The sequence below is a fragment of the Folsomia candida genome, unplaced genomic scaffold, assembly GCF_002217175.1.
Source record: "Folsomia candida strain VU population unplaced genomic scaffold, ASM221717v1 Fcan01_Sc001, whole genome shotgun sequence".
Taxonomy (NCBI): domain Eukaryota; kingdom Metazoa; phylum Arthropoda; class Collembola; order Entomobryomorpha; family Isotomidae; genus Folsomia; species Folsomia candida.
This window is the reverse complement of record NW_019091193.1, coordinates 17,273,730-17,298,348: the sequence shown is the minus strand read 5'-3', so window position 1 is coordinate 17,298,348 and position 24,619 is coordinate 17,273,730. Positions and strand designations below refer to the sequence as shown.

The following is a 24,619-nucleotide window of genomic DNA, read 5'->3' as shown; positions in this document are numbered from 1 at the left end:
AAAAGATGAAATTGTTATAAAAAACACAAAGGAATTATTATTATTCTAATTATTAAATATATAGAATTGACTTACGTTCTGTTTGTCAGCTGCCTGCTTTTTCTTCTTCCTAATGATAATAATAACAATAAGCTTGTAATAAAATTATATAGCTGATTATCGTTAACACAGAAATGAAGGTGACAAACAAACCAACAAAAACAAATATACAATTTATTTATAAATATTAGTAAAAAAAATTGAACACCTACGTTTCTGATGACGTCATACTTGGGAATATCGAGAGTCGATCGTATATTTTAGTTTGAAATTAATAAATAATCAGTGAGTTATCATTAAATTAATTTGTTACTCAACTTTTGATCGAAGTCGAACAACTGACGTGATGTGATGAGCAGTGTGTTTGAAGGGAACTTGAAAGTTTCGCTCCCTCCCACACAAATCTCAAATTGGGTTGCACAAGTGCAACCCAACCCTGGAAGATGGCGTGCGATGCCACTTCAGCCAAACTCCACCAAATTAATTTATTCAATAATATTGATGGTTTCGTTCTCACGAATATTTTCAAATTTTTAATTAGATTGATAAATTCACATTACCCGATAGGACGAGACACACGAAATCCAGACTACAAAGTCTAACATGTTCCATTTGTTCCGCAAATATGAAAATTTATTTAATACAAATCCTTTGGCAAAAATTTTAAGCATCATCTCCAGCGTATAGACTCCCAGAAAACCATACCTGTTACACAAAACACAAATTAATAAGTTCCTGAAACGGATTTTGATTGTCTTTCAGATACTTTTAATAAGGAAAAAATAAGTAGTACTTACTCGATATAATTTAACTCTGCTTCATAATTCATCTTGACTGGCTCGTACGTTTTTCCATCCTTTTGAAATTTGTTTTGTCCCATGGCGAGGGTGACGCAGTTGGCCAAAATTGTGAGTATTATGAGAATGTCAAACCATTGATGAGTCACAATGCAGATTGCCAGTCTTCTCAACGGGTTTAGAGGGCCGATTAGGAAGAGTGATTTGGAACAAGAAAACCGGTAAATGTAGTTTTTCTTGTACTTTTTGGTTATCAAGCAAAATGTCTGAAATGCAGAGAAAATAAAAAATTACATCACTTATTGTAATTTACTCAGACAGAGAGAGAGAGAGAGAGACAACGTATACACATGTCTCGTGTATGTATCGCCTCTTATACAGCGCTTATTATGCAGGAGTACGCTTTCAGAATGTGTATTTGCTTTCTGTGCTGGTGTACATACATACTTTATTTCTTTCCCTCACAACATTAAACCAGAAATATGGCAAATATTTGCATATTAAAACACAGAATGCGGAAAATGGGAGCACATACACGCCAGCATATTGTTCTTTGCTATCGATCAGCATGCATTATCATCCACACCAAACCACAGCAGAAGAAATCATGAAGGAGTGAAAATCCTAAAATTGTTACACACACTTGCGTTTCCATTAGTCTTGTGTTAAAGAGTGGAGAAGTTTTAGAAGAATTCTGTAAGTTGATACATGACGTACATCAATGTCAGTAACATTGACACTCCCATAAATTACAGTCAGCAGGCCAGCTATTTATTTATTTTGCAAATGCAACAGAAAACCCTTGTCTAATATCCGAGTCCAATTTCTCTGTTCAATAATCAATACAAATATTAATACATGTCCAACTTTCTCCATTCAACAAAAGAAATGTTTCACATCTTTGGCTCAATTTAAAGACTGAGGTTTATCAATTTAAGTAAAAAGATGAAGGCTATATAATCAACTTGGTAAATACAATGTATGGAACAACTGCCCGTCCGACAAGCTGACACATAATGACAAGAAGAGACCAAAATAAATGGAAAGCAAGCTGATATTGCACAAGAGAGAAGGATACGCATTCATCATTTTCAAATTGGCCAATGCTTAAAGCTCCTCTTAGGAAATAAGCCTCAAGAGGCGAATATTCAAGAGGGGCAGTTGTGATTCTCGTCGTCATCCCATTTATAGATCATCTCGATCAAAGGAATCAAAAGAGTTTTTATTCGTTCGTACATCTGCATGTGCTTCCTAGATTCCAAGCGATAAGGTAAGAATATAGAGAAATTATTTTGTCCATCTGTCAGATTCCCACGGATAAATCCGTCTATTAGAATTTCTGGAGGGGGGCTAATGAAATGAGAAGGCCATTGATTTTGTTGTCTGATGGTATATCAGAGCAGTGAAAGCGATTTTTTGTCACTATCACTTATGTAGAAGTGTATGTAGATAGGTGTATGCAAATATATCAACTTTAAGCCAAAAGACAGGATCTGTTTTTTTAACTGATATTGATTTCATTTCATTCTCATCGTATTTGTAGTAGGTCCACGACACGCAGTATTTTATGTGTATGATTAACAAGTGTCGCTGTGTTATACCCACTGTCATTTGTCTATGAAAAGATTACAAGCGTTGACAGCTGTAACGACACCATGAAAAACAAAAGTTACCAGAAATGTCAATTGTCAGGGACAAATGTGGAAACTCTCATAACTTATTCTGACCTTTTTTGTCATCATATTTATTCTCTAGGTATTCGCTATCTCATCATCACTGCCATCATAATCATCACCATAAGATGGGCGATAATTCGCTTGTGAATGGGTCCCCAGTGGTATGTTCACTAAATCGAGTTTTATAGATAAGAAGTATTTGTAGTTGATCCTATTTTATTTCGATCTGATCTTCATCTCCCACAAAATGAAAACTATAAAATGATGACACCATACGAAGTAAACTAATAGATCTCTGGTGGCTAGCAGTTAGCACACTCATTTTCCTAGATGCAGCAATACGTCCTAGTAATAGCTAAGTATATGTATGTATCTAAATATATGCAAGGAGTAATCGTAATATTTGCCACTTTTTGAGTTGGATTTAGAGTCTCAAATCCAAAAAAGGCTCACTCTTCAGCGGAAATTCTGTTTAGCGACTTCCGTCCCATAAAAGCATTCGATTTAACGGTGTCACATAGGAATTTCAATTTGGGCCCGATGGGTTTCTCATCGATTACGTTTGATGTGCTCCGAACTGAGGATGAACTACAAACCCAAAAGGGAGACAAGACGACCCAACTTTTCGATGGGGCAGTTTGATACTGATGTTGGTTTTCCACAATTGTGTATTGAATTAACGTCCTGCATTGTAAGTCTTCCAACCAAGGCACCCATTAATCAACTACCGCTATGAAACAAATGACAATGAGGTAAGCTTTTGTTGAGCAGCCATTTTCGGTAATAGTGGGTGGGTGACAGACGTCACAGAACGGAAGCTGTCACCTGTTCATTGATCACATTTTCTTTGAACAGACTACGATTGGAATGTTGTCCGTTTACATACATACCTCGCCACCTTCGCATTCGCACAACATATCAACGTCTACACTGACTGGGTAGTTATTGTATCAGCCAAATTGTACAACAATACGATTCATACCCCACAGTTTATTCGCCCAAGACCACATATAAATACGTTTTCGTAGCACACTCAGAAAACCGGAACTGCATGTGTGAAACATGTCCGATACATTTAATAACGCAGCCAATCACACAAATTACTTTTGACTTCCATCTCAACAGGTACGTTTTGCTAGAATAAAACTCTGGATTATTATGAATTTTTATATTTGAACGTTCTTTGCTTATAATGTAAATATTATTATTTCTTATACCAAAGTGCCAAAAAAGCATAAGGTTTGGAGTCCCCAATTAGACATAAGGTAGACTTGAAATTTGATTAATGTACACAAAAATACGATGCATAACTGAATAAATACCTACATATGCCTATCGGTAAAACATGATGGCTGCCATTCGGGTGGAGACTCTTTTTTATGACATGCTAAATAAAATTCTCTAGGTTTTCCTGTTCTGCATTCATCCAAAATTTCTTGACTGTATTCTCCCAGTCTCTTCATTTAATCTCCAAAAACCTCCTACCGCATATGTACTACTCCTACTCGAAGAATTTGGTGGCCCAATTAATAAGCAACGTCTGCATTATACACGCACATGTATATGTGCAATCAGAACCACAGCGAAGGTCGGTTAGGTTGAACTCTGGTGCAGGACGGTGATACTCGTTGTTCCAGAAATGAATTTCAAAGTCCAGGTTGGGTGGTGAATGAATAAGCGAATTTGAGAGTTGTACATGTTTAAGGGAGCCTTTGGCGTGGGTTATTATTATTATTATGTGATACCGGGCTAAGCTGCATTCACTCCTCTGTGGGCCTACCTCTTTTGTGGTTGTCTTTTGTTCCACATCTGCAAAAATCCGCGAGGAGAAAGATCAGAAGAAGTTTATATTATTCCCATCTGTTTTCCTTCCTTTCTCTCCGCTTTCACCTCGACCGACGGAGCTCGCTCTCCTCCTCGCCCGCAGCCACATACGATATGAACGTGGAGCTCCAACTGCAGTGGTGGCGGTGAGGCGGCCCAAAAGATTATGACCATCCTTCCATGAAATATATTATTATGATACGTACTCACTCGCAACATTTGTAACATGAATTTGTTAATGCAGTCAGAGAAAGTCATTTTATGCCATTTTTGATTATTATTAAAATTTATCGTTCCTCTTGCTCCTCGTCCTGTAATAGACTCCACTTGCTTCTTTGCTTTAAACGTCACTTCAAAAGATTATTGCAGTTATTATTCCTCGTACTGTGTCCTACTTCACTAGCTTCTTCTACATATGCAAGACTATGCGAGAACCTACATACATGTGTGTGTTCTTTTGCTTGTAAAAGCTCCGACCAAACCCTGACATAAACTCAAATCGTGTTCAACTGGGTCTTCTCTTTCTCATTATTATTTAGCATATCAATAAGATTCAGAGTAAAATAAAGTTCTTTTAGATTTGTCACATTACTGAACAAGCCAACGTGCGTATTTCTCGCTGAATACGAATAGCTATGCCATTCTAGGCTAGCAAAAAGTTAATGCAAATAAGTTGTACGTACATACTCCTGGTCCGTGACTGTTATTATTCTGCTGTCTCTCTGTAATGCTCACAGTTGGGAGGACGACAAGTGAATTGTCTTATTTCGTCCACTCTTGCTTGCTACACGGAGAATTTTTTATTGTGAGTGTCGAGGAGACGCAATTCTCACAATTGCAAAAGTGTGTTATCTTTATATACAAAAGAAGCGTCTGACTCGACGATGTACAAAACATCATGGAACCAGGCCCCGAATAAAACAAGGGACATTCGTTTTGACCGAGATGAATTTTAATGCGTAATGACATTGATGTTCTTCATTCTCTGTGCAATTGTTCCAAGTTCTTGTTGTACCCAGCGCTAACGGAGGAGTAGATAAAAACTACTATTGGATTTTTGTGGTACAGTTACAGTCGAGAAGAGGGCTATCCATGGCCCCTAAATTCGTACCAGGACAAATATTTATACTTCTATAAATGTACTTACTTGGGTAGAGATGTTCTTATTTTTACTTTTGCTAAGAGGATGACAACCAAGAAGATACATGCAGAAAGTCTCTGTACGATAATAATATTCTATGATCAAATAAGCGAAAGATATGAGAAAAATAAGCAAAATTAATCTCCCAATCAATTCGGCGTTACAGCAAAGAAACGAAGCGCATAACGAAAGATGAGTTCGGATTTTGTGGATCAAACTGCAGGAAGCAGACACGCCTAACCTCGTGGGAATTAATTACCGTCATTTCATCGGCCACACGGCACTACCACCAGGATCGTACATACAAAGCATTCCGTACATTTATTTGCGGTTCATTTCTTTAATCTGCTATTCATGCAGTTATGTACGAATTTGTATTGTAAATGTCAGTGCGCAGGGAAAAGTGCGAATTATCATGAAAACAAGAGAATGATATGCCATTTATATATTTTACACGTGCTTATGGCATGAATCATCCGATAATTGTTGACCAACCTCTTTGTACATACATACATACAACACATAGGCACACTTATGCATACTACGTATATATTTGTTTCGATGAATGTTTAGATACGACACACAGAAATACTCTCACTCGTATTGAATAATTCCATTTTTTGTAAGAAGCGTACTGGAATATTGTAAATTGAATCAATTATGAAAACGTCTAAAATAATTTTTATTTATTCCATTGATACATTTTTCGATTATCTGGATTATAATACTTAAGAAGAAATCGGAACCCATAAAATATTGAAAGTTTAATGATGAAAGATCCTCGAAAAATGAAATTTGGATCAAACTGGTTGTGCCGTATAAACAACATCTCAATTCACCCGATTTAGCAGGCAGTTATATCCGACTCTTCTTTTCTAGTTATTTCCCGAGTCTGAAATAAATTCCCGTTTCCAATAAGGGCGGAAATCAAAATGAGAGACCCCATTTTGGCCGACAACCAATTTCTATTTATTATTATTATTATTTAACCAAGCTTAAAAATAACAAGAGCTTGAAAGATGTTATTTCAAAGGATCGATTTGCTTTGTACTTGTGAAAGATCACAAGTACGTACCACCATCTGGATGATTTCTATACATGCAGACATATTTAGTACAAATATTTGCGTACTTCATCCTCAATTCGCAACAATTCAAATAGCAAAAACCATGGAAATCACCCCAGATTGTGGAAAAAGGACGAACATGGAGTATCTGAAGAATTATACACAATGGTCTCAATCCAACAACAATTCCTGATCCTTATATAAATAGGTAATCATTTTTGGACGCAGATTCGGCCACAGAGAAAATCTCTTACGTCTTATGGCTTCGTCAATTCATGCAGATGCGATAGGGAGAATTCTCGAGTGGTTCAACTATCTCGTCTTGGGACTCAAACAACTACATAAACCCATCTTCAACTTTTGCGTAAAACCGCAGCACAATTCATTCAATGTGGAGATCTCTATTTCCTACCTTCCACCGCACAACAAAGATCAAATGAATATTTCAGTAATGCTCCTTTTCTTCGTCGTCCTTGGGTCAAATGCATGGGATTCTCGCTGGTGGTTCTTCTCAACCTCATCTCTCCAACCATGGAATAAATTCGTACAGGAGCCATGATGTAAACCAAATTTAGAAAATATGTAGCTGCATATTTCAAACGACCTGATGGATGGTTCATTATGATGAAACCAAGGAAAGTCTCGTGATAAGCACCAGCACAAATAGCATAAAATTATTGCACATAGTTGAAAATATAGCTTTACTGCTCAAGCAAAAAGGGATTAAAGTTACCTACACATTCATGAATTGTGGATATCTACATCTTAAGAGTTTTTACCTCCATTTCTTTGTTTTAGACAAGTGTAATGCATTTGGTCATGTTGCAGTGCACTAAAAGCAGGAAAAATGATGGAACAATTATGCTTCCATTTCATTTCAAGATCATTTACGCAGATGTACGTATGCAGTTCAGTTTGCCGACTGCACTCCAATTTTTTCAAAGAAATATGCAATTATAAATGCTGAATTGAAAAAAGGATTATTTATGTTGTGGGTTCTCTGAAGTAGGGCAAGGGAGTGAAATTGCCACAATAATTGCACGGCTGGTGCACATACTTACTTTACTTGAGTTGCATGATTCACCATTTGGACATTTCGTCTGAGATAAGTTAAAACAGAACCTTTTAGACCCTGCTCCGTGTTATAAATTAATCATCAACAAGTACTCAAATTCGAACCATCTACCACAATTCCCGAGTGAATCTAGCAAGTTTTGGTTTTCTCGACTTCGATTCACAAAAAAGTGTTAATGTGTACGGTTTATAAAGTACGATAAAATATGTTTTGCACGTGTGAATGCAAACATTTTGGCTCTTTTCATCATTCAAAATGGAATGGACTCTACAGCGTTTAGAATTTTACAATTTTGCGAGCGAGCATGTTGGAGAGAACAAGAAGCCAGGCACTCATGCTGAACCAAATCCGACACTACATTTTCTGCAGTTAAGCCATTCATCTCAGACACAATCTATCCATCAGCCCATTCTTTCTGACGGGTTTATGGCACGACATGCAACATGCGGTATCTGTATACACCGCACAAGTAATACTCGACGACTACGTACGTATATAGGACGACGACTCGTGCTTTCACCCATTTCGCTAGGTTTTTGAAGCAAGTTTGTAGCCACGTATATGCTTTCTCCCTTGGTTAGCATGTTTCCGAATACCTACCTTAAGCAAACTTAGCCATGTACCATGTGTGTATGTACTAGGGATATGTTCCTGGTGGGTTTTGGCTGCTGTATTGAGCACGACATAAAGCAGGATTTTCTTCTGTGGAAAGCTACACGATACATTTTTCATTCTTTCTCCAGGACAAAACAAAATAGTGGCGAGAATTATATGGGGCAAACGTTGAGAGCAGACAACTCCAGATTCGGATACTAATGTTTTATACCATTCAACTATCAACATTCCTCTGACATCTGCCATCACAAATCATGTGAGCAGCGTTGTGAGTCATAAAATTAGCGCTCCCGATATATGTGCTTATCAAGAAATAGGGTAGTGCGGTCCAGTTCAAACAAATAGTTATAGGCCAGCAAGAACCACGTCCATAACAAAAATTATGAATTTAGTTTCATCAATTTTAATTAGGTTTGGAATCGAGATGTCTTACATTGTCTTAATCAGGGGATCAAATGTATCGACTGAAAACTATGCCATTTTTGCTGTAAGAATTAATTACATGATGAATGCACAAGTTTCGAAGTTTAATTTTAGGATGAGATGAAGAGCATGTCTTATTATTTTTGGCTGAGGCTGAAATTGTGCATTGTGCTCTGTGTACGATGTCAAAAGCCACCTTCGAATTTTGTACATTTTTTTAAAGTAACAAAGAAGGGCATAAACCTTCTTAGCCAGCACAATGCTGTGAGTGAAAGGAGCGGAGGACATCAACTCGAAAAGTGTCTCCAAGTCACCGTAATTCAATATTAGCGAAGGGTTGAAGGTAACTCGTCACTCTCGTAACTCTTTTCCCTGTCAAAATATTCTCCACCTTATTCTCCTCTTCTCCAGTCAGTCAGTCAGTCACATTCTCATGCAATATAATTCATTTTTCCTTTCACGAGTCCTGACACCCTCCGGTTTATACTTTTCTCATCCCATTGCAGCATGCGGTTCCTCGTCCTTCTCAAATAGTGGAAATGGGCGGTGGGGCACTTAAGTTGATCACTACAGAAAATACTTAACCCGGCCAGAGAGTCACCATCCAATCCAACCATTTCAAAGAATTTCAATTTCTTAGCAAGCATTTCTTAGCAAGTCAAATAAGTGCATGCTCGTCCAACGTGCACATTGAGTGAAGTCTCGTCACAAGTGTTTTATGAATCTGACGACGAGAATCCTCCTGTGTCAATATGCGCAAACGATAAACTTTTCAAAACGAACTTCATCTCGTGGAGAATGACTTTAAAAACAATTTAAATTGCAAAGCCAATGAATTTCAGTCTTCTAGAAAAGAAATCCATCAAAGCCTCTCAATAACGTCCTCACCAACATATGCAAATGTGGGATTCTTCACCAACTGTATGCATAAAATCTGCCCAATCTAGAGTGATAAATGAAAGTTTGAAAATTGTATGCACAATTAATTCTCGATCAAAATAGTCAATATCTAACAGTGCTGTAATCATTCAAAGCTCGCATACATTTTAGAAAGTTCCAACAGGATAACAGGGGCAGGGGAACCAGTAAAATCGTTGATAGGATTTTTGGTACTTATTATCCCAATTCAAATTACTCTTTCTTTTGACAAATGCATACTTAAATTGCTGTTGGATGCAGTCTTTTCCAAACTGAGAACGCAAGAATGTTGAAAATCATTTAGCCACAAGTTTGAGTGCAGAGTTTAAAAGGAACCAAAATCCGCAGTTCGCTAACATCCCCATGTCCAATGTCTCTTGCTAAGCCCATGGTCACTTATCCGACTTGGGCGTGAAAGCACTTTCCTTGTCATGCAACCCACAGACAGTATGATGTAAGTTTCTGATGGAAGCCCAGTCCTCAGTACACTCATGCACATACTGACTTACTCAACAGCTAACCAACCCTTTGAGTTAAATCATCTCCGAATTACGAATGCTCAACGCATCGCATCCTGTCGTCTTGTACGTATGTACACACGCGTGTACGTATACATACATGCTGGACAGCCAAAGGAACCCCCTATCCTAAAAAGTGCTAACTAAATAAGTGTGTCACATCGCATAACCAAAACAAAGTTTCTCAACGCCAAATACACGAGAATAACAAATGGAGAACTAAATGCCAACTACCAAAGCAAAGTTTGCTTATCGTATCATTTCATGGTGTGCTCATGGCGAGAGTAAGCAACCGTGTGCTTTGTTGTCAATGAGCTCCATTAGATAGCAAACTAGCCTTTTGTCCCGTCATGATATGAATCTATCTCTCCTCTCTCTCGTGGCCCAAGTCCATTGGTTCGAAAAAGTTGCTAAATTAAATGCGAGGGGATATCTTTAGGTGAATCCATCATTGAATGTGGGAAGTTAGTACGTTCACATTGTGCATGCCTGGAATTTTAAGTGCTTAAATTAGACAGCTCCTCCAATGTAGGAGGCTCCCATTCTGCGACTTGTTTGTGCAATACAATGTGCATGACTTTCTCTCGTTGTTTGCACATGTCAAATCAATATTTCGATTATTTTTGAACTTCTAAAGATAAACATGATTAAGTACGTATGAATATTCATTAAAAGAGTTCTTTATAGCAAAGTAACCTTTCTGCATAATTATCAATTAATTTCAGTGGCCCAATATGCTCGCTTATTATAATCAATAAATAAATGTTTAGTACATATTTAGATGGGAGTAGTCCTTTGAATTCCACATAAATTTATGTGTCTGCATTATCCAACATAATATTGCCTTGTTTGGACTTATTTATAAGAAAAAAACGAGGTAACTTAGGGTGAAATAAGAGGTCCCAGCGGTTGGTCCATTTTACCATCGTGTTTCAGTCATTGATTTATTCATACTGATATTGCTTTCCCTTCCCCAAGGGTTAAAGTTTGGCCTGATGCAAACTTCCACGAGGTAAAATTCATAAAAAGATGCATACTAGGCAAAAGACACGGTTTCTCATCCTACACTTACATTCCCGAGTATCGCATTTTACTCTGATTTTCTTGGTTACTCAACTTTTTTGAGTGAATTGCACAATAGCATCTCGCCATTCACCCGCGGAACTTGATTATACATATTTTCGTACATGCATATCGCGAATTGAGAATGAATGGACCTTGTTCACTTGAAAGTTCAGTTTGAAGCCGAGGAGAAAAGAAAGCATGGAAAGCAACAGCTCCAGGAAACAGTGGTCGTGGTGTTTGTAATATGTATAATAAAAGCTGCTTATCTTATTCGCTCTCTCAACTTGCCCACCACTCTGCCATCAACCCAGTAGGTAGCCCCACACACTTGCACGCTTTATGATCCCCCACGCCAAGCACGGCTAAACTACCAATGATGAGCCCGCTACTGTATAATCCAGTGAAATTCCAGCCCAGTTAGTGCCAACAATCTGAATCACATTTATCTGAAGGACACTGCATTTCTTAGCTTGGAGGCATTCTTACAACAAATATATGGTGTTCCTGGTTCTAGTCAGTATTTTGTTATTAGAAAAACCATACTACAAAATCCATACGCAAATACTTTCACCATGCACCCATCGTGTTACATATTTATTTATGTTGTAGCCATTGGTACAACCCATTCAAATCCATCCAAACACTCGCACACGCTGATTTTATAATAAGCCAGACATTCGTGAGCAAGTGTCATATAATAAGTAATCTTCTTGCATACTGAAGAAATGTGTCCGTCAATTCATAGGTTTCAGTCTTTATTACTCGATTTTTCACAATAATTTTTAATTTTCCCTTCCTGCTCTTCTAAATATTTAATAAGTTGTCTGAATTGCAGATATAGTTTAAAGAAAACCAGACTGGAACAATTTTACACCTGACAAGGACTAATAAGGGTCTACCTAGCGATCTACATTTCTACACACATCTTGAATGCTGGTTGTCATATTTTACAAATTAAACCCATTTGCTCAATCGTTGTGCATGTATATTTGAAACACCCAATTCTTCGCTGCACTGGATTTCTGATTCTCTTTTCTTTACGTCAGAAGCAGAAAAGATTGCATTTATAAAAAAGAGGCTGAAACGGGCCTGGCATCGAAGGTTGGGAGGGCGAAGAAAGTAAAACACAAGTAAATGTGAATTGAGCCGCAATGGAACAACGTTGCCTTTTTGCTGCAAAGTTGTTGCCCTGCCGTGTATTATTTTTTCTCTCTCGTGTATCTAATCCCAATCCAACCAACTGAGCTGAAATAAGTGAATCCAACTGCCAGCCAGGCCACTTTATAACTCCAACTGGCTCCTTGCCCAAGTCAGGTAAAATACTTTCATGGTTTTTACCTGAGCCTGACCTGACTCGGACTACATACGTAACATACTCGTATATTAGCTCAACCTGACTTGGGCCACAGTTCACCTTCGCCAGTTGGTGGTGCGATGTAATATTATTTCACTGGGAAAACATGCTAGCAATCTGACACTGCTCCATAGAAATGCCCACTATTGCCCACACACAGGTATTCGCATAGTAATAACGAAAGGGAAAGGAGCTGCAGGTAGTCGTCTACACTTTTCTTGGCCACCACCACCACCAACAGCAGTCGTCATACATACGGACGTACGTAGTCGTAGTATGAAATGGACTTGTGAACAGGCTCTGGTGAAAACCGCATTTCGGACGGGCAGCGGTAGCATACATTGAATTACTTTGCACGGAATGGGGGGAACCACCCTGTTTCTAAATATTTTGTACCCACTTGAAGCACAACACGCCCGGATTTCCTTATCTCCTGCCTGTTACAACGAATAAACTTATTATGAATATTTCGAGCAAGATAAGCTTATATCTGCTGCTAATCAATGAAGACAAGCCATCTTTCATATGCATTGAAAAATTGTAAATGATATTATTACCCTTACTTTCACTCTTGTGTAACTCTATAAAAAGTCCATGAATTTCCGTTTTGGAAAGTGATCTAAATATCCCTGTGAATGTCAGTTCAACTTATCATATTTTTCTTGCATTGAAAAATACTGCTTTTCGACTCTGATATTTTATTAGGAAGTACATACTATTCTCAAGTAATTTCTGATCCGATATATCAAATTTGCTTTCACTACCCATATTTTGCGAACTATGAGCTACAGATATTTTTCGTAATGATGATTTTTCTGCCTAGCTGTAAATAAATACCATTAAAGCCTCTATATATCTAATATCTAATATCTAACCTCTGCTAAAAGGCCGGTGAAAGTATACAAATTTGGGTACAATTTCTGCTAATTTTTTCATTCGATGAATACTTAAATATTCAGTTCCTAAATTTTCGACCCAGTTGTAAACTTTTGTCATGTGTTTTAAAGTACATTTGACTTGGATAGTTGTCATTCTTGATACAGTTTTTATAAGAGTTATATTGATTTTAAGGTGAGTGACTCCATTTCCCTTGAACAGGTACATGTCTAAAGATATTTGAGTTATGACTACTTTCAAATTCGACTGAATGAGAAACTCTACATCAATATTTCAGTATTTCAATGGCTAGTTTGTCAAAGACATAAAAAATCAAAACTCTTCACTTACAAATTGTTACTTTAATATACAACGTAGAGTGGAAATGTGATTCGTTTTGAGAAAAGTGCCGGATGCTTCGAGTCGAGAGTATCAGCAAATTGATCCAGCGTTTAGTTCAATGTACTACACAGAGCTACCATTTCATGAAATTGCTTCGCATGTCTGTCAGATCAGAAACCCGGATATCTCAACACAAAAATTTATGGTTGTCTCTTGAGAAGTAAAAAAAGGCGCTGTTACTTGACAAGAGTTCGCCCCACTATTTCATACTTCGCAGATAACATCTCCAATTCATCTATTAGCGCAAAATGGAAATATATATTTTAAATTCAATCAAAACCAAGGCCACGTATATAGACGACAACAAAGTAACAGTACGTTTTCATGCAAAAATACGTCGTTCTAAAAACTATAGGCGAGAGCACAATCTATAATTTTTGTGGAGTAAAAATTGCTCAGGACCCAGTCCTCACGTGGCTTCATTGGTGTTTGGCTTGAAATATATGTATAATGAAAATCTCTTCTCAAAATGACACTTTATTCAATCCTCTTACCTACCCACATACCTAGCTAGCTACCCGTACTACATTGTAAGGAATTATAGTCGCTCGCTACTTGTTGTGCACCACCCATCAGCACTAAGGAGAAAACACAGACAAATCATCTCCCAGCGGCGCCTGTCTCGAGCAAGGTAAGATATCACGAGGTTATACAGGTCAAAAGGGATGAAGAATAAATTAAAGTCTCAAGTCTGATGACAAAACGCCTGCCTCAAAGTTGAAATACATTCGAGTTGCTGCTGGTATATAAAAAAGCCAATCTAAGCTTCTTTTCATGTCAAATTTCCCAAAACAATAATGAAAGCAAACAAGGATTGAAACTAATCTTGTTATGTCAAACAGGGCTCCAGCTCATGAGAAAGTATAATAACTTGTACAGCAATAGCAAGCCTCAAGAAAACGTCTTGAAAGGTGAGATCAATATAATAACCTTGAGTTTGATTGGAGCCTCCAGATATTCACATCACACAAACGCTATTCTGATGTAGAGCTAGTCAGTAGAATGCCACGAACCATAATAAAATTATTTGTACTTGGCATCTTTGATTTTGATTCTGAAATGCACATGCATAGGTTTGAGTTTGGTTGGCTTCTAAATAAAATCTGTTTGAGAAACAATCAAAGTGAAACTTGAAGAAAAAATCTTTTTGCGTATTCTCCCGAGATTGAAGAAACAATGGTAACATTATTATTTGCGCACTCAAGCCGAAATATCGTATATCATGTCAAACTAGTAAAGTCGCATGGTAAAAAATTGCGATGTCTGAAACTGAGCAAAACAGTGTCGGGAAAGGAGAGTACGATTAAGTAGCATTATTATAATCAACGTTATCCCATTGAAAACTCTGTGTGCATTCGTATTCCCATTTTTGCATCCGCTTGTGAATATTTGAATTTTTTAAATGACGTAACACCACACGGTAGTAATAAAGTGAATTTATATCTAAACTATTGAATAAAATATCTTTAGATAGCTTATATAAAGTTTTTTAGTATAACGAACGTTACACATTGCAGCATATGTGTCCTGGTGATCCTCGTCTTTTCAGGATGTGTATGATAACAGAAATGCAGGATGAGAAAATAGGGCTCACAAAGTGTTGTATATTTTGTCGTCGTCAGTGGAGAGCTGGGTGAATGTGAGAAATGAGAATCGAGTAGAGCAATCCCGAGTTTATCTTATTCCCATAAAACCCATGAAAATGTGGAACTTTTCCTTTATCTGCTTTTAAAATGATCCATACAAGACACATTCCCATCTGCACATGCACATGATGAGCACGTATTTATCTATGTATAGATGACAGATATCTATGTATGATTATATCGAAAATATAACCACGCAAAAACTATGAACATGCCTATAAAATAATGACCAAGTCATGAAAATAAGTATGAAAAACGGGACAGGAAACAATGAATGTGATTCTCATTAAATATTCAGCATTAAATTGGCAGTGAGTACTGAGACGTTACAGAGGAAATAAAACACTGCTACTTATTTGTAGCTCATAGAGCAGGAAGGATATTAGATGCGGTTTAAGTGCTCTGTGAGAAGAAAAAAATGGGTTGTTTTTTTAGATCGACACTCGACAATCAGTGAAAGTAGACTGGTCTGGAAGAGAGACAAAGTAATAAAGCGGGGACTGGAGGAGAGAAATAGGGTCTCATAGCCCATGTATTAGCCAAGTTTGGTAACAAAGAGTATCAACAAGGCTACTCTTTCATTATTTCGACGTTCTGCTTTCACTTTAGCCAATTCAGTTAACTGCTGCCCTGGAGGGGGGTCTTTACACTATCCGTAGTCCCTAACCAATTCGTCCACCACCCAACCAACACCAATCTAATCTCGTGAATATAACTCTGAATTAACTGCAGTGTTGCGCTCCAAGTCTTTGCCATTGCTTGCTAGCAAAACAACCGGTATCACAAAATCAGGGAGAAATCATTCCCTACTTATTCTTGCTTCTAAAACCAGCTTACAGAGGATTGACTACGTCGTTCTTAATATCATTTCCATTGTGGCAATTTTGCTCAGCCCACTTGAGCAGCACACAGCTACGTGTAATGGGACTGACTCGAAGCAGTTTCCGAATAAAAACTATACTTGCTACAAACAGCTTCGTATAATCTGTCGCGTTGCTAAATCATCAAAGACCATGGAGCAATACTTGCGCCGAATAAAGTGTTAATTAGTTAATTGTTCCAGATGGATATTCCCCATTGTTCAACTTAACTCTGCTTTTAGATAACACACACCACCGATGAATTAGCCACTAGAGCTGAATTACTATTTAGTCGGTCAGTCTATCAAGCTCTACGTACATAGTGCTATTATTTATATTAATGACTCCTTCTACACTTTTAGCCTAGTGCAATCAAATCATGCCCTCGCATATTATTTTGCCATTTAATGAATCCATTAATATATGCAAAACGTGTAGTGTGTGTACACGTTCATGTGAGCTATGTATACTGCAGAGAGGGAAAGCAATGAGAAGAGAAATGTGTCTAGGGCATGTTTATGGAGTGCACCGTGGATATGTCGTGCTAACAAAGTTTTAAGGCTTCTTATTTGAGAATCGAAAGCAAAGGCTTTCACAAACTCGCTCGTTTTTAATCTGGGCGATGTAAAGACTGACTCGGTCGTGAAGGGTCATTCATTCAATTCGTTAAGTCCAGTCGCAGTAAAATCATTGAACATGAAATCGTATGGGATCTACGTACGGTAGAAATATGCCACACATCACGTTTGGGCATTAAAGAAATTTAGTAATTTAACTAAATTTATTTACAAGTCCTATTTTTATAAGCACTTCATACACGACAAGCTTGGTATTTTGGGTTATCTTTAGTTGAGTGTTTTGTGCACAAGTGTGTTTGTACAATGGATGGATAAGGAACGGGCAGTATGTACGAAGCTCAGTGTGCGTAAATCATGGGCTGGAGGAGAGCAGTGGGAGGAGATTGGTGCACTTAAAACCCTTTTGTGAACTCTTTTATTTCTCTTTTATTGTTATAGCCTCGGGAGTTTCAAACAGTTTCCCAGTTTGAACTTTGCCTCCGTTGGATTGCAATCCCATCAAAATGAGTTTTCATGACTCCATTACTCAGCAAAGCCTAATTCCCGGCAATTAATTATTAGATGAAGCAAAATTATAATAGGATAATTGAAAAGAAGCGATACTGACTCAATGACAATAAATATTACGGCATTATTACGGCTTTTGTCTAATATTGTCGTTTACATATAGAATACAGAATAGAATACGGAACTCTATGTCAGCTGCCAAAATTTTGAAATCTGAAATTTGTATATTTAGCCAAGGATGAAGACTTTGAAAATGTTGATGCAGATTTCGAGGAAGCACAAAACTGAAGTGTGCCAGTAGTCAGTGCAGAATGAATGAATGAATAAACTTCCACTTTGTAATTTCACCCAATACCCTTGAACTCGTGGAGGTTCGAGTTGAAGAAAACAAATGAGTCTGTCCAACCTTGTCAGGTTCTCCATTTGTGATTTCTTAACCATTCTACCGAACAAGAAGTGCCAACATGCACCAGTCTCAGACAGATAGGCAGACAGCATACGTACATAGGCAGTGACACGCCCTTTGCCGTTTCAATCCGCATTCCGTTCTTTCGCATTGGCTTTCAGGTGGAAAAAGTGGAAAGCACAACGTTTAGAATAAGAGTTTTCAAAGCAAGTCAAACTTGCATGGGTTTGGATTTGAATCTTTTGATGGACTGGAAATCGCAGATTATTGGATTGTCTAAAAGAAGCATTACGTGAAACCGAACCGGAAAGTATACCACTTCAACTTCAAGTTATTTGCATATACAACAATGATCCACTCTGCTTATACATATTTGCACAAGTGTGAAGTGGCGATCTGTGGTACTGATACAAAGTCTACATCACCACTGCAAGTAAATAAGTATGCCGCTCAATGGGGTCCATATTGTATGTAAATACCTTTATGTACGTATATCTTTGCGAAATTGAGCCTGTATATTTGATGACGCTTTTGTTGGCAAAAATGAATGACTCGGAATATAATGAATTTAATGGGTCATAAGGAGGATCACTAAACCATCTGCAGCAATTCAAGTGCTTAAAAAGGTGGACGCACATAGATTCAATTAGCTCTAATGGGAAAAGTTGGCTAGAAATAACTGTTAGCCAAAATTAATTACTCCAGTAGATCAAATCAGGGTTAAGGTGTGTCCCCAAAGAGCCCACCGAGTAAACCGGTCAATATGTGTGTCCATAAGAAAAGGGTGGTATTACAGAACGAAAGAAACAGATTTTTTACTTGGCCAAGCTACGTTATTTGTGTCCTACATACGAGTCTTGTTCTTATACTTTCTCCAAAGTGGGATCCACTTTATGGTTCTATTCTCCACTGATGAAGACAACAATAATGCGGGTTACAGCCTGAACATCGGGGCGAAGTTAATCCGTCTAGTGATTATGTATATGAAGTTGCCCCAAAACAGTTTTCAAACAATGCTGAAAGAGCTGCTTGGTTCACAAACCGATTTAACCATAGTAATTGTATGCATACAAGTCGATGCTAATGAAAAGAACCATTGTCACAGGAGTGGGACAGTGCCTGGAAGAATGATAACTCAACCAGTAGTGCGGTGTTATAAAGCACTAAAAGCATTACGAAAGTGGAGAGAGAACCTAAAATCCCAGGATGAATGAATCCAACTAGAAATGTTTTAGAAATTAGCCAAACCCCATTTTCAGAAATCAACCATCCGGCGGAATGAATGGACTGGTAAAACAAAGCACCACTATAACTTCAATCCAACGCAATAACTAACTGCTGCACGGGCATCAGCCAGCCAGATCCAACACAGGGCCACCAACCAACAAACAACAAACATGCAGTTTTTGGGAGAGATGGATGTGAAAGGAAATGGTTTTGGCCACTTGCATCCTGAGAGAAGTTTACTGGTTGGTTTGCATGGTACTTACAACCCCTGAGAGAGTCGTGTCTTGCGTATTAAGTAATTGCCCTGTATTAATTATCATATGCTCCCTCCATTCATTTTCTGTCACTGGATGCAGTATAAATATTTGCGAATCTCAAATTGGCCCAAATGAATATGTTACAAAGTCAAACCCTTCGTCCATAATAAGAACAAATCGACCAAGCAAGTATGTATCTCTAGCTTCATACCACGAATTTCAGAATAAGAGTAGAGAAGAAATGCTACATACATACACATGTGTTGGAGAGGCTTGAGGCCTGTTGGTGCAGTGCATATCAATAATAAATATGAAATAATAATAATAATACAGGTCGTCCTACCGTAAAATAATAGTGATATTACAGGAGATAAGCGATTCATTCGCAGCCGCAGTCTCATAACATATCGTATGGCATCCAGTCTCCTGGCCTGACTGAAAGTCTTACCGCAATCTCGTTGTGTATGTATGCTGGCATTGTTGTATTGTTTGCAATATTTTGCCGCAGCAAAGTAATCTGTCCGCACCGAGGTAGGAGGATGCACGAGAAGAGAAAACAAAGGAGACAATAAATTATTAAACTCACATCTGAAGGGATGAAGGGATCCACCTCTTCCAGAATGCTGCCGTACCAGGAAGGATTGATCGATTTCAGGGAGTCCGTAGGCTCGTCAACAACTAATTCGTCTCCCACACTCCCGTCCGCGTACCTCTTGGCGGATTCATGTTCTTGTTGTTCTAGATGAGGCCAAAATTTACGAAAAAATGGCATAAATTTGGCTTTAACTGGTCCTTCCACAGTTTCCTCCTCATCCAAACCCAAACCACTTTCGAGGGACTTTCTTATGGAGGAACGTCTCTCTGAGAGTTCCTCCACCGAAGATGTTCTATGTCTAATACCCAATGATTGTCGCGACTTGGACATACCGACGAGCGCTCCTGCCGCCCCTGCCATCGTGCACCAAGCTAAAGTTTGGCCTCCGCTTCTGTTCAGCCAATTTCTGTGTTTGTACAGCGAACCACGTGTAAACACAAGTTGGGTGGGATCACTTTGCAGCGTTCTCTGTTGTAGGAACGAAATGCAATGTTGGTGTTATTGTGATTCTTGTCCGATTTCTTGATGGTTTTACAGCACGAACAAAAAAATTAAACGTGTTTCGATATCTAAAACTTCACAAAAATTGACAAAATTACTTTTTTTAGTGGAGATTTTTTTTTAAATATTCTTATTTGAATCTGAATTGATTCGGCTATAGAAACAAATTATGATTTTAATTGCAGTTTCTAATTGTTTCTGTGGGACTTACACACGCAGGCCGCACTACTAAATACTGTACTGTTTATAGTGATCTGCTTGATTTTAAGGATAAGTAGCACTTATTGTGGTTGATGTTTTCTTGGGAATTGGATAAAATGTTGGGACGACTTTCCCCATTGGTCTGAATTATATGTTCAGGCCCCGGTTTGTGCCCCTGTCGGGTGAATATTTGACAAAATGTTGCAGCCGTTGATAATGAACCATTAGTGAAATGAGTGGGCTCGAGACATTGACATATCGTGGCCACGGATATCACTTTCTTTCCTCGGCGTTGAAACAAGACTGCTCCTGCAGATTTTGCACCCTTGTTTGCCACATATTTTCTATACTTGTTAAGTTGAGTTGGGATTTTGACATATATGTTCCACAAATACTTTACTAGTGTAACAAGCAGAAATAGAGTCACATAGAGTACATTCGCCTTTAGAATGATTTGGCCTGTAATTTGGGGGATGCATTCGGATGGAACAAGGAGAATTAGCTCGACCAAGCAGCAGCAGCAGAGGACAATCGAATGATCAATAATACGATGATAATTCCCACGATTACGGTCAGATGCGAAGAGTGGTCGTCGGAAGTGGAGCATCTTCTTCTTCTTGGTCACTGAGTGGCTTTCCATTAGTGAAAACATAGAGGGTTAAGTAGGAGAAGGAGCGGAGAAGGTCCGAAATCGGCATTAGCGTTTAGTGCAAACCCCACCACAACCACGAGCACTGTAACACCCAATACGTACTCCAGCATCAGCATTGTTGGCTCACATCGCCTCTCATGCTTTCACCCATTTTAGATTTTTAGATCTTCCCGTCCTCTCTTAGACACCTCTCCCCTCGTCAGAATATTTTTCGTCATGCATGTATGCATACCGCATTGAAGCGCTAATATTATGTATGGTTGTTAATGTAGTGAGGCAAAATTAGGCTTATTACAAAGATTGGAGATGATAACGTGGTATTCAGTTGGAGAGGATAAGATGCTTCACGGAGATACGTCCCGTTATTTGGACTATAGGCCTTGAAGTACTCAGCCGTTGGAGCGAATTTGGGTTCGACGCCAAGAACTCATTTAAACTTTGGCCACAAAGCCACGGGAATGAACCTGAAATGAGTCAATTTAATATTTCAAATTGTCACCAAATTGCAAACTCTTTTCCCCCACTCGGTTTGAGAAGAGGATGAAAATTTAAATCACAATATAATACGACAATAAATATGCAGTAAATATTTTACAATGAACTTGGTCAAGACGTTTGTATGTATACATGCGCAGCTGCATATGTATAAAGTTTAGTTTGGTGAGCGTAGTCCAATTTTAAATTAAATTTTACTCGTCATAGTTTTTGTCCATTCCTTTACGTAAATGAGACTCTGCTGTTTCCTACCCCACACAAATTGGAGGCATGAGTTAACTTATTTATATAAACCACACACGAAATCCAAAATTCGATTGCTGTCTGGATGTTTAAGCAATCACGCAAGATTCCAAAATGGTCAAAACCAGTGGGAAGAACTCGTTGGTGATTGGAAACCCGTATTCGGAAATTTATTTGTATGTTGTATGCATAAATGGAGAGGCCATTTCCTTTCACGGTCTCTTGGTTGTTTCCCTATCTGCCCTCATTTACACCAGCTTCTTCATCCTCCACCGGCAATTGTTTCAGTTTCAGAGTTTGGGAAATGTCACTTCTTCTTCTTCTAACGGAAATTCAGTAGTCGTACATACATAGTTCGTTAGAATATTATAAAAACCGTGTTTTTATTGCTTTTTTGTAATAGACTGAGAACAACGATGAGAGATTCTTTATCTCACGTAGTCACGTAGCAGTCATATTTCCGTAATTTTCCTCTCTGAATAGTGTAGGAACAAAGACAACTTCACTCCTCGACACATGCAGACGTAAGTGTACCCCAGTACTTAGTTTTCAACTTTGCAGTGTTTGTGATATTTTAAAAGACGTTTGCAGTGCTTTCTCATTTCCTCCTCTCAATAATGGTGGTGAAGTGGTCATTAGGCGATTCCGTTATGCGCTATCTGGACTCGACAACTTGAGAAAAAGTGAACAGACGTTGACTCAAGATGCCTCCGACAGAACTCTACCCTTCAAAAGTGTACATGCAGATCGCTGGTGTATGTAGCCTGTAGGTCGAATTGAGTTGATGCCTTTTCCGAAATTTCAGCATCTTTTTGTACGCATAATCCCGTCTCTTACAATTTCACTTGCTGGATTCAGAAAGAATGTATTAGTGCAAGGTCGTCGCTTATTGTAAAATTATTTATTTGTTGAAAGCGGCGTGAAGAAATGCTGTCAGTCCCGCTGTCAGATGGTTAAGAAACAACTTGACGTTTTGACTTTCAACTGAACAAGAGAAATCTCAAGTATTTTCCTGGAACAATCATATTGCATGTAGGTCAGTGGGTATGTATGTACAAAGGTCTGGTTTGTGAGTGGATTGTATTGTGGAGTATATTTACTGAGCAGAAGTACTGCATATGAGCATCCCCAGAGTGAAAGTATAAATCTTGAATTACACTTGTAGTTTTAGAATCACTGGGCAAAGTCAATTTATTTATTTGATCAGATGAGTGGGATGTAGTAATCGTAATCGTGCGGTTCTGAGTGCAACAACCACTTGCTTGCTACATTAATCTTTTTGTGGTTGGTCCGGACTGTTACAATAGCACTATCACGAAGAGAGACCGGGGGGAGTAGCAGAAGGAGATATTGATTCCAGATTTCAAGACAGTGATCCTTTTCTCTCTCAAACCACCCCGGATTAATACTCTTTACTTGCCTCCTGCTCGTCGTCGTCCTCGTCGTCGTCCTGTCGTTACAAGACAATGTCTCTTGGTAGTCACTTTACTCGTTATTTGACTCCGTATATATAGAAAGTTCACTGCACATGGGTCAAGTTCCACCAGGTGGAGGTCCCCTTATTATCTTAATGCATCCTTCAAGTCAACTATCAAATGTCACACAACACTACCGTGTATTTCCCTGAAAAGAGTCGTTAGACGACGTTGCAATTAAGTGACATGGTCCTTGAGGAAAATTCACGAGGTTCATAACGAACCTATGCACAAAGTCACTCAGAGTCCTAGAGGGTTGCAAACACAAGAATGGTTCGTTTGTGGGACATTCCTTAGGTGTGCTAAAGGAACACAAGTTGTAAAAGTACAATTTTTCTTTGTTCTGGTAACCTACTTGGCAATCCCTTGTTACATATTCATCCACCTGTATCTATGCAAGATTCAGACGTCCATGGGGCAACGGGGAATATCGTACTCTACTTTCATGCTGGCTGGCTTCTCCTGACTTTCGCGATGCCTCCCCTTACTTGAAGAACAACAGTGGTTTGGTATGTAAGGGAGCCCACCAACTAGGATGAATAAAAAACATATTACATGCAACACACTCACTCGGATGGAATAACCCGCCCGTCGAGTTGATTTTCTCTGTTTAATCACAATATTTTTTATTTTACTTTAATAATTTTTTGCCTACTCACTGTTTAAACTGAAATTTGTTGCCGGCCAGTCAGAGTCCTCCTCGTTAAGTATTCAGAGACAGCGAGTCGTAGCGAGGGCCTTCAGCACAGATTCGAAAGTTTAGTTGGGAGTTAAGCAGTAAAACTTTGTTAAGAAATTAGTTTTTACGAGTCCAATGTCATGGTTCATTTTAATCTGAAGACGAGACTGTTGCTTTGCCTGTACAACTGCTATGATGCCGTTCGTTGAGAAAGAGTGGTGGTTGGTGCAACTCTGTCTCTCGTTGGGTCTGCTTTCTCTGGGCTCAACCCGTGCACTGAAAATATGGTGGTGGTGGCTGGTCTCACGTCGAGACCAGCCACCACCACCACCAATGATGTTGGATCGACTCGAGACTTTCCCCACTTTCTTCCCATTCCACTTACTTGGGCAGCTCCGCCAATGCTTTCCAAGTCGGACAAACATGAACACGAAAGACGTGCACAACAACAGCAGTCTATTTCAAGGAGAGAGAAATGTAAAATGCAGAACCTCTCAAAGTGAACCAA

At 38.6% G+C, this 24,619-nt stretch overlaps 1 protein-coding gene and 1 long non-coding RNA gene across 5 annotated transcripts in view; one reads left to right on the top strand and one right to left on the bottom strand.

The window, feature by feature from the left end:
- Positions 1 to 24,367, bottom strand: part of LOC110843332 (sodium channel protein 60E) — a 45,575-nt gene extending 21,208 nt beyond the window's left edge. For all 4 annotated transcript variants that reach the window (XM_035846590.1, XM_035846594.1, XM_035846597.1 and 1 more), the window contains exons 1-4: positions 24,092 to 24,367; positions 19,857 to 23,962; positions 837 to 1,102; positions 600 to 744 (exon numbers count right to left, since the gene is read on the bottom strand). In XM_035846590.1, coding sequence (XP_035702483.1) covers positions 600 to 744; positions 837 to 1,102; positions 19,857 to 20,225 — 780 coding nt within the window. In that variant the 5' untranslated portion in view covers positions 20,226 to 23,962; positions 24,092 to 24,367. The remainder of the gene's footprint in view (positions 1 to 599; positions 745 to 836; positions 1,103 to 19,856; positions 23,963 to 24,091) is intronic.
- LOC118434012 lies at positions 2,889 to 3,832 on the top strand. Its single transcript, XR_004833713.1, has 3 exons — positions 2,889 to 3,264; positions 3,368 to 3,637; positions 3,735 to 3,832. It is a non-coding gene; the product is annotated as an uncharacterized LOC118434012 (long non-coding RNA).
- Positions 24,368 to 24,619: the final 252 nt, after the last annotated feature.